This window comes from Hippocampus zosterae, chromosome 12 (assembly GCF_025434085.1).
Source record: "Hippocampus zosterae strain Florida chromosome 12, ASM2543408v3, whole genome shotgun sequence".
Taxonomy (NCBI): domain Eukaryota; kingdom Metazoa; phylum Chordata; class Actinopteri; order Syngnathiformes; family Syngnathidae; genus Hippocampus; species Hippocampus zosterae.
This window is the reverse complement of record NC_067462.1, coordinates 19,955,690-19,966,774: the sequence shown is the minus strand read 5'-3', so window position 1 is coordinate 19,966,774 and position 11,085 is coordinate 19,955,690. Positions and strand designations below refer to the sequence as shown.

General features: G+C 41.5%; 1 protein-coding gene across 1 annotated transcript; it reads right to left on the bottom strand.

Moving 5' to 3' along the window:
• Nucleotides 1-2,297: 2,297 nt before the first annotated feature.
• slc10a2 (solute carrier family 10 member 2) lies at nt 2,298-9,241 on the bottom strand. Its single transcript, XM_052083057.1, has 6 exons — nt 7,685-9,241; nt 7,344-7,462; nt 5,831-5,919; nt 5,575-5,750; nt 5,213-5,370; nt 2,298-3,106 (listed from the first exon to the last, which is right to left on the bottom strand). The coding sequence occupies exons 1-6, from the start codon at nt 8,080-8,082 to the stop codon at nt 2,913-2,915; spliced, it is 1,134 nt and encodes a 377-aa protein (XP_051939017.1). The 5' UTR covers nt 8,083-9,241; the 3' UTR covers nt 2,298-2,912.
• Between the last annotated feature and the right edge of the window lie 1,844 nt (nt 9,242-11,085).

Sequence of the window (11,085 nt, the reverse complement as noted above, 5' to 3'; positions counted from 1 at the left end):
TTAAATCTTTTACCTGGATGCTGCGTTTTTCTTTTTGTTTTACAAATTTTAAGTTATAATTTGTTGTGTTGTATTCAATGCTTACTTGTTGTTTTACTGTAAACAGTTAAAAGCTTATAAATATAAATATTCAGAGATTGGAACTTTTTGTTGACCTTGTTTTGAGGTGGGTCTTTGTACTTTGTTTTTATTTTTGTAGCACTCCATGTTGTACTCCATGTTGAGTATAAATAAATATTTGATATACTCTCTATTTTTTGCATTAGTAATTCATTTTACACATAATATTACGTTATTTTTGGTAGTAAATTAATTTAAGCAACAAAAAAACTGAGGAGCCACTTGGGGCCATTTGGGAGCCGAAAGAGCCGGCTCTTTTTAGGGAGCCGATCCAAAAGAGCCGACTCTCCAAAAGGAGCCGGAATTCCCCTAGTGTCGTCACAGTGCGACCCTCTTGGGACTGGACTGCTTCATCATAGTGATGTGTCGTTCGCGAACGAGCCGGCTCCTAGGGCCGGCTCTTTGAAGTGAACGATGGGAGCCGGCTCCCACCTCATTGGGAGCCGGAAGGGGAAGGTTACACACGCGCACACACAGACACACACGCGCGCGCTGCAGTTTAGAGAAGGGGGAGGGGTTAGAGAAGAGACACACAGCACACTGAGCAGCACGCGAACAAGACAGACGAGGTGACGAGAGAGCTAGTTTGTGAAAAAAAAACTTTTTGTTTTACAAATTTTAATTTATAATTTGTTGTGTGGTATTCAGTTTACTTAGGTTGTTTTACTGTAATTAGTTAAAAGCTTATAAATATACACATTCAGAGACTGGAACTTTTTGACGACCTTGTTTTGAGATGGGTCTTTGTACTTTGTTTTTATTTTTGTAGCACTCCACGTTGAGCATGTTCAGAAGAATATAAATAAAGCCATATAAATAATAAACATTTGATATAATGTGTATTTTTTGCATTAGTACTTCATTTTACACATAATATTACGTTATTTTTGGTATTAAATTAATTTAAGCAACAAAAAAAACTGAGGAGCCATTTGGGAGCCGAAAGAGCCGGATCTTTTTAGGGAGCCGAGCCGAGATAGATAGATAGATAGGTAGATAGATAGATAGATAGATAGATAGATAGATAGATAGATAGATAGATAGATAGATAGATAGATAGATAGATAGATAGATAGATAGATAGATAGATAGATAGATAGATAGATAGATAGATAGATAGATAGATAGATAGATAGATAGATAGATAGATAGATAGATAGATAGATAGATAGATCCATCTTCTACCGCTTATCCGGCGCCGGGTCGCGGGTGCAATAGCTTTAGCAGGGAAGCCCAGACTCCCCTCTTCCTAGCTACTTTTTCCAGCTCTCCCCGGGGGATCCCGAGGCGTTCCCAGGCCAGCTGGATGACATAGTCTCTCCAGCGTGTCCTGGGTCTTACATATATATCCATCCATCATAACTTTTGTACTATACGAAAGGCAAAGGCAAATCGTCAAATCATTTGGGATTCCTCCAATGCCAAATATGTTACATTTTTATAAATTTAGGACTCGACTGTGGTGTCTCTCTCTCTCTCTCTCTCTGGGATCGGTTCCCACTCAGTGACGGTGTGAATGGTTGTTCATCTCTATATGTGCCAGGCGACCAGTTCACGGTGTAGTCTGCCTTCCACCTGAAGTCAGCTGGGATAGGCTCCAGGAACTCACTGCTACTCATTTCAGGACAATTGAAAATGTTGAAAATGTACAGATGGATGTCAGTTACAGTTTCTTTAATTTGTTAAGGCATAGAAGATGTTGTACACTTCTGAAATGTGCACAGTGCAATGGACTAATACATTCATTCATTCATTCATCTTCCGAGCCGCTTGATCCTCACTAGGGTCGTGGGGGGTGCTGGAGCCTATCCCAGCTGTCTTCGGGCAGTAGGCGGGGGACACCCTGAATCGGTTGCCAGCCAATCACAGGGCACACAGAGACGAACAACCATTCGCACTCACACCTAGGGACAATTTAGAGTGTTCAATCAGCCTGCCACGCATGTTTTTGGAATGTGGGAGGAAACCGGAGCACCCGGAGAAAACCCACGTAGGCCCTGGGGAGAACTTGCAAACTCCACACAGGGAGGCCGGAGCTGGAATTGAACCCGGTACCTCTGCACTGTGAAGCCGACGTGCTAACCACTGGACTACCGGGCCGCCCGGACTAATACATTTAAGTGAAAATGTTGCTCAGGAAAACGTCACATTTTCAGTCAAATAAATGCAAGGAAGCCTGAGGTTAGCCATCAATTTATTCACAAACATAAGATAAGATAAGAAAAACCTTTATTTGTCTCACAGTGGAGAAATTGGAGAACCATGAGGTATAAATTGAGTCAAACACATAAACAAGCAAAGTATAGTTGAAAAACTCTTTCTAAAATACTATAAATAAATTGTGATTATACAGTTTAAAAAAAAGGATGGAATGTAGATTAATTTACCTCAATGTGCAAATATACTTTTGTCCTGTTACTTAATTGGCTCAGTGTATATAGGTTCAGCAAAATGTAATAGTTTGTACACAATAGTTTTAGTTATTTTATATTATAGTTTTGGTTTTGTTTTTTTTTAATTTGGCGTTTATCGCATACAACAGGTCTCTATAACACGACGGCCATTCAAATTCCTTCTTCTGAGCATGAAAAATGTCTCTCGACTAAAACACGAATATTCACCATTCATTTGGGTAACCCCCTATTCAGGGGTTCTTCAAAATTCAAACAGAGTAAAACCGCTGCACACAACCCTATCCTGCAGAGTGTAGCGTGGGTTCACAGTTTGGGGGTTTCCACAGGACTACCTTGCTTGTGGAGGTCATTTTGTACAAAGTCAGCAAAGATATCGTCTCAGAGTTGGGTGTTCTTGTCAAAGTGCTCAGCCTTGCCTTTATTAATATGATCCTCATTCAACTCAAAAGAGCTATTTTCCACATGAAAGCGCTTCTCCTTTGCTCGTTCTACAAAGCCGTCTTCCAATGGCGGAGATTCACTGTCTGTTTCAGCTGATCCCGGACCACATGACTTTTTGTAGGCTTGGTATCCTGTGAAGCAAAATGGAAAAAATGTGAATGATTCATCACCTCAACATAATTATTTCAATCACCAGACAATTATGCACCAGGTCATTCTGAACTTCAAGACTAAAGTTGTAAAAGGTGTAATGAATAGTTCGACCACTGTGACCAACAATGAGGATTATCTTGCGAAGCTCCTATCAAAGACCACTGTCCTTGAACACAGTTTCTCAGTAAAACTGTTTAATCCCTTACTCCCTTCCGCTCATGAATTGAAATTGCTGTGGTGGTATACATGTGAAAAAAATACTACTCAAGCCAGGCGCAGGGAATCTTTTGCAAGGTATGTTTTATACAGCTTTTGATGACACATTATATGGTATGAACCTTGGTCATTGTCCTTGACCTCACTCCAGCGAAATGATTTTCCATTTACTCCGCTTACACTTATGCACACGCACACACATATGTGTTCCCACCTATGGACTTCTGTCAAGCGGAAATTCACTCACCCGGAATAAAAACTGATGCATTAAAATTTCGACTACAACATTACATTAATGATCGATTCATAACAAGGGAAGTTCCAGGTACCGGGTAATCGATCAGAACCCGGAAGCCATAAGGAAGCCCACAGTAGCGCAAACTCAAGCAAGTACCTCCCGATACTATGGAATAACTGTCCCTGCCGCTATTTACACTCATTGGATCCAAAACAATGTTCTATTTCATGCATTTACATTTACGGCCTGTAGATCGTGGTATCCAAACGATCTAAACGATAATGATCGTGGAAGAGAGAGTGGAATGCATCCGATTACATGCTCAGAGTAAATTGCTTTTGGCTCAACAGACAATCGAGTAAACGAACGTTTGCTGGAATGCTTTACGTGTTACCGTGTTAAAAATCTTCTGCAACTGGACCGCTAATTAGATAGAATGTGAGTTTCAGTTCCCGTCTCGGGATCCCCGGGGAGACCTGGAAGAAGTAGCTAGGGAGAGGGAAGTCTGGGCTTCCCTGCTAAAGCTGTTGCCCCCACGACCCGGCCCCGGATAAGCGGTAGATGATGGATGGATGGATGGATGGATGGTGAGTTCCATAGTGCTAACTATAGGCATCGAGGACTTCGAAGCGTCCCGTGGCTGGCCTCAAAAGTTCGTTGCACCACATCAGTTGAGCAATGCTGTCTTGTGTGGTGATCGAGGGGAGGTCAAGTTAGAGACAGTGAGTGAGCGGAAAGAAAAGCCTGTTACTAGTCTAATTTTGTTGGAAATAGTCCTAATTTTGTTATACTATATTTTGTTCATATACCTGTATCTGTATATGGTACAGTTTTTTGTTATAAACAGTTTTTGGAGCATATATTTTTTGCATTTTTATTGCTTGCGTTGTTACACATGTACTAGTCTTTATAGTGGTGTGTTTCTCTTTCTTTCTAACTGTCTGTCCAAATCTGGAAACACTTTTCAGTTCCTAATTAATTTGAATTGGCATATGCCAATTTCTCTTGTTGGTCACTGTGGCAGTAATTACTGACCTTATTACCACTGCCTGAAAAAAAAAAAAAAAAAAAAGCTAGGCGAACCGTATGATAGAACAGCAAAAAAAATAATCCCAGCAACTTTGTCCTGCCCCATCTGCTTGTTTTATTGGTAAAATGCGGTGAAGTTATTTTTAATTAATCACAGATATTAAGTGTTGTCCCTGAATTTAATTCAGTCATTATAAGAGGGATTTTAATAAAAATGACACACAACCATGTTTAGAGAGTATGACAGTATTCCTAGTATGTGATATAATTGGTTGTTGCCAGACCATTTTTTTAATATAAAGATGCCACTATGACTCAAAATATTGAAAATGAAATATGCTCTAATATGGGGACACTCGTTAAAAGTTTTTCCTGAATTAAAATCGATGAGATGTTCACACAGACACACACACAGATCACCGACAGACTCAGGCTTATCTCACACACTGCACTAAAACCAGTCGTAAACGGAAGCTGCTTCTTGTTATCGCATGTTCACCGTATTTGGTTATTTTTGACTCACAAATATGCTTCTGAGAAGAAAACAGCACTGGATCACAAAACTACGAGTGTTCACATCTGGTCAATACTTTTCACTCACCTCCTACAAAGAGGACAGCCACCACGAGCTGAAAGATGCTGTAGATAAGAGGAAATGCAAACATGACCTCCAGTTCAGCCGGATTGAAGGACAGCTGGACAATGGTGCTACACAACTGGGAGTTCTGAAAACCAGTCTCCAAAGCAATCGTTCGACACCTTTGGGGGGGAAACAAAAACAAAACAAAAAAACTATAACGGAACTGCAGCACGTACATGCTGAGCAAAATTAAAGTAAAGCTTTCTTGAAGACAACCAAGTGTTCATTCTCTTGAACAAACACAGTCCAGCATATGTTGTAAACAGGTTTGCACCACTTCGGCAACATTTTGAAACAGTTCATATCAACAACTGTCCCCTTACCTGTACCATGGTTGACCCGCAAAGCGGGCCAGAAGGAAACCTAGCCCAAAACCAATAAAGGGGTAGATAGTTCCAATTATCCAAAGGGAGGGTGCGATGGTCCAGGAAGACTGGTAAAGAATTCCCCCAACGACAGCAATGATGATAATGAGAACAAAGCCTGTCAAGGACCCAATCTAGACAGAAAATACATCATATACAGTAAATAACAAGTGGATTGGTTTGTGCAAGATGACATATCAATGCAAATTCCTACCTTGAGGATCTTTTTAGCCAAATGGGGCCATCTGCGTTTAAAATACATTCCAATAGTGATTGGGACAAGGAGGGCCACAAGAGTTATACCTGAGGAAAGCCAACATTTTTGTTTTTTTTAATTCTCTAATTTTCAGCAGGACCAAAAATATGACAAGGCTGACACAGCATAAACAAATGAGTGACGGTAGTTTCAATGTCTAATTCAAGGTTATAATAGTTTTGATCTGTCTTTCCAATTTATTTTTTATTTCATTTTGACTTTGTTTTTAAGTCAGTTATTTTAAATTAGTTTCGAGAGCAAGTTCATTAGTTTTTTACTAGTTTGTGTTGTTTTGTGTGTGTGTGGGGGGGGGGTGCTTCATTTTAGTTTTGTTTTATCTGAGCTGCTAATCTCAAGAGGGTCGCAGCGTGCTGAAGCCTATCCCAGCTGTCTTCAGGCAGTAGGCGGACTGCACCATGAACTGGTTGCCAGCCAATCACAGGGCATGCGCAGACAAACAACTATTCGCCCTCACACTCACACCGAGGGACAATTGAGAGTGTTCCGATAGCATGCCATGCATGTTTTTGGAATGTGGGAGGAATCCGGAGAACCTGGAGAATACGCATGCAGGCACGGGGAGAACATGCAAACTCCACACGGGAAGGCCGGAGCTTGAATCGATCCCTGCACCTCTCCATTGTGAGGCCAATGCGCTAAACAGTTGCGAACCGTGCCGCCCGCTAGTTTTCATTATTTTAGTATTATGGTAGTTTTTTTAATGAGATTTTTGAGTGCTAAATGAATTAAAATGGCCACTAAATACTGTGTAATGAATTCAACTACCATTCTCAAATGAAAGATTTGGCCCTTGTTCTTCTGTACAAATGTACGGAAATACCAAAATAAATACATTTAAAATGAACCCTGAAATCTCTTCTTGAAAATACGAACAAATATATATATATATATATATATTTTTTTTTTTTTTGTTTACACTCATGGTTAGCTTCATAAAAGGTGAGATATAGTTGTAATTAATAGCCTATCTCACTGAGCAGCAAACATTTGTGACTACTGGTGAAGTTAGTAAAATGGCGTTCACGTCAGAATTTGTCAGAGTTCCTTCAAGTACGCAAATGTTCACAAAACATTCGCCGGAAATTCACAATTTTTAATTTTTTCTTCTTGTCACAAGAAAATTTAGAATGTTTCCAACAAGAAAAGAACAGGCAATCTGTCTGGTGACATTTGTGACCTTGAAGAAACCCTGACGAGAATGCTACATTCGCTGCCCTCACAAACCCTCGCAATTGTGGGCGAGGTGCTTTAGTTTAAGTTTTTAATGATTTTTTTTTTTTTGTTAATAAGTGTTTTTTTCATTTAAGTTATTTTGTACAGTAACTACAATAATAAATAATAAGTAATGACCCTGTTCTTATCTCATGAACATGACAACAACAACAAAAAAACCCCACTGAGAAAGTGTTTTGCTATGTCTACCAGGAATCAACATGAGTATTATATTTACCAATACTGTCATATGGGATTTGGATGGTTTCTGAAGACGTCCAGGTGGAGGTGTAGATAAGCAGACAGAGTGGCATCATTCCCAGGGCCAGGATGGAGGAACATGCTGTCATACTGATACTTAAGAGAAGGAAATTGACAGCTATAAGCTTCTCTGATGACATTTTGTTGTTGAAGCACAAAAGAGTGATTTGATGACATTTTGGCCAAATAATCAATGCAATGGTGTCGCATATTTACATGTTAACATTAAGTAAAGTACTTCAAGGTGATATGATCAACGGCAGTCATTCAGCCAACCTACTGTACCATGAACTCATTTTGAACGCGACAGCTTCTTACCTTAGGTCCATATCTCCATCTAGCCAGTAGCAGATAATATTGGAACCGGACCCTCCAGGACAGCAGCCCATGATAATGATGACAATGGCCTGAACAGGCAACACATTGAAGGCAATTGACAAAGCAAAGGCGGTAAAAGGCATAATGCCAAATTGGCAGAGGAACCCAATAATGATGCCCCAGGGTCTCTTCAGGTGCCCCCAAAGTTTTTGGGCATCCACAGTGCAGCCCATGGAAAACATGACCATCGCCAGCATGATGGTGAGCACGGTGCTCAGCACGAGACTAAGCGTTGCATTAAAGTCAGTGGTCGGTACAAGGCAGTTAGTGCCGGAGCAGATCGTGGCCTCAGATGGGCAGGCAGAAAGTTCTGCAGTTGTTTCCTTGAATATTGACATATTGGAAATGTGATGTCAGTGGAGAGTCATCCGTGTCCAGCCGACCTCTAAAGACAACTAGATGTGTTTCCTCAACAGACTATCATCCGTGGATTTTACTGGACTCAATCCTCGACTGTTCTGTTGGTTATCCAATAAGATGTTGGCGACCAAAATGTCCAGCCCACTGCTCTTAATGCCCTGCTGGCAACTGCCGAATCATAGTAGGAAGGAAAATTGTGTGGAAAAAAATTAATCATTGTTACGTTTTATGGGGTCAGTGTTCAAAGCCCGTGCATATAAAAGAATCATTTTTGAAATGTGATTGCACCATCATTCTTTTAAATGCTCTTTGGCCTCTTAAAACTTTATAGACAGTTAAACTATGAATTACTGTGTCTTCCGAATTCAAACAAGATGATTCAATGCTTATGCTCAATAGAGTACATCTTATATCCACATAGAAGGACCACAAATAAATTGTTTTATGGCGTTGTTAAATCATGTAAATTTCAAGTAAAATGCAAAATAGTCTGACACATAGTGTACATATTACAAACTGACAACCATGGGACGAAGGATACGGTATATGCCTTACGGTAAAGAGGGTTCACACAGTGCATGGCTGTAAAATTGAAATCATGCCTGAGAGGCATGTTTTCAATTTGACAACTGAGGTCTCACAGGTAAAGATGAATTTATTGTACTGTAAATCACTTCCAATTGTATTTGGAATTTTGTTTGTAACATAGAATGAAAAAGTAAACGCATATATAGCACATCAGAAAAATTATAATGACTCGGGGATCCCAGGAGTAATAAAAGTGAGCGCCATACATAAAACGAGTCTGGGCAGCTTTTGATCTCTCCACTTCTTGCCGCTCCGGACGTTGATTGCCGGTCACATGATTTATTTCAAGCGCCATCTTGGAGCTCATCACGCGAGTGCATACTGTTTATCAATTCTTATCGTAGTTCTTTCATAATAAAAAAAAATAACAACAGTGTGTGGCTGTCAGGTTTCACAGGCAAAGAGGCAAATCTTTGAAGGTCCACAGATTTCCCTGGACACCAAGAGACAGATGATATGGACAGAGAAAGACCATCATCTACGTACGTCCTCCACTCGGTGCTGTCACACCTGGAGAAGGCTGGGAGAACTAAGAAAACCTTTATTAGTCTCGCAATGGAGAAATTCCAGATTCACAGCAGCAAAGTTATGAAAGGAACTATGACTATAACTATGAGGATCATGTTCTTTGATTTCGCCAGTGACTTCAACACCATCCAGCCCAACCTATGGGGGACAAACTGCAGCATGCCAGAGTGGAACACCACCTCATATCATGGATCACAGGTTACCTCACAAACTGGCCACACTACGTGAGGGCACAGGCCTGCAAGTCAGGCAGGCCTCTCTGCAGCACTGGGGCACCGCAGGGGATTGTCCTGGCTCCATTCCTGTTCACTCTCTACACCTCAGACTTCAGCTACGTCAATCCAACCAGCCACCTTCAGAAATTCTCTGATGACTCAGCGATCATCAGCCTCATTACGGGTGGAGATGATCGGGAGTACAGGGGACTGGCGGAGGACTTTCTGGACGGGTGCCTGCAGAACCACCTCCAGATCAACACCAGGAAAACTCAGGAGCTGGTTGTGGATTTCTGCAGGAAACAGTCTTCACCTGCACCGATGAACATCCAGGGTACGGACATCGAGAGGGTGACCTCCAAGTACCTGTGTGTTCTTCTCAACAATAAACAACAATGGACGCTCTGATCAGGAAGGGGCAGAGCGGGCTCTTCCTGCTCAGAAAACTGAGGTCTGGGGTCACTCCCTAAAACCTTCTATGACTCTGTGGTGGCTTCAGCCATCCATTATGGCTTAGTCTGCTGGTCAGGCAGCATCTCAGCCCGGGACAGAGAGAGACTGGACCAACTGGTCAGGAGGGCCAGCTTTGTCCTGGGCTGCTCCCTGGACACTCTGGAGGAGGTCTGAGTCAATAAGGTATTTTTGAAATTGACACCCAACTGTCTTGATCCCTCCCACACAGCAGCTAATTTCTCGCATCAGCACTCGGAAAGCGCAGTTCAATTTGCAAACATGGGCATTCCATCACTGGGTACTCATTCGACTTTCTCCATTTCATAATTTTGCTGCTGTAAATTGGGAATTTCTACATTGTGAGACAAATAAAGGTTTTCTTGTTCTTAAATCAGCATGTATTGTATTGTATTGTATTTTCTCGTATTTAAGAAACACACAATTAATAAAAATCAAAAGACAATGCTTTGGAGTGAATTAAACCATGACATATTTTTTTCGATTGTCCCTCGGGCACCACATAACTCCCTCCTGTGATGCTTTCCAGGAGTCCTTTTTATATTTGTCCACCTATCAAGGAAGAGACTATTACTTCAGCCATTTCATTCAGGGTGTGTTTGCAATTCTTATAGGCTCGATGTTCGGTTTGAGTCGATAAAGCTTCTGCAAGGACTGGAGTCTCCAGTTCTTCGAACATATTTTTTTATTTTGAGAAAGATTGAAAACAATGGTCTGAGTCAATAAGGTATTTTTAAAATTGACACCCAACTTTCTTGATCCCTCCCACACAGCAGCTCATTTCTCGCATCAGCATTTGTAGTGAGCGCCTCTATGAAGAGGAAAACACCATAAAATTCCTAATAACTGGGCGATCATCAATTCAAATCATTCTAATACAGGGGTGGCCTACCCGCGGCTCACGAGCCGCATGCGGATCTTTGGCTGGTTCAATGCGGCTCCTGGGCTCTCACACGACAAGCGTCGAAACACCTCGGCAGTGGCGACGCCATTCAATCAAGGCACTAACGTCACAGAACGTACTCTGCCAGGCTATCATCAATCCATCACCACTCATGCGCAAACAACGGCGCTAACGCTAAGCTAGTCCGCGAACTACCTCTGATTTTAAGGCAGGTGTACCCAATACGTCGATCAGAATCGACCGGGAGCCAGTGAACTGGTCCCAAGTACACTGGT

What these genes read in the sequence shown, in the direction of transcription:
- slc10a2 (XM_052083057.1), bottom strand. Translation starts at nt 8,082, where the DNA reads ATGTCAATATTCAAGGAAACAACTGCAGAACTTTCTGCCTGCCCATCT. An exon ending in AATCCCATATGACAGTATTG is followed by an intron (nt 5,920 to 7,343) that starts GTAAATATAATA and finishes GGCTTTCCTCAG; the next exon opens with GTATAACTCTTGTGGCCCTC. An exon ending in TGGCTAAAAAGATCCTCAAG is followed by an intron (nt 5,751 to 5,830) that starts GTAGGAATTTGC and finishes TTTTCTGTCTAG; the next exon opens with ATTGGGTCCTTGACAGGCTT.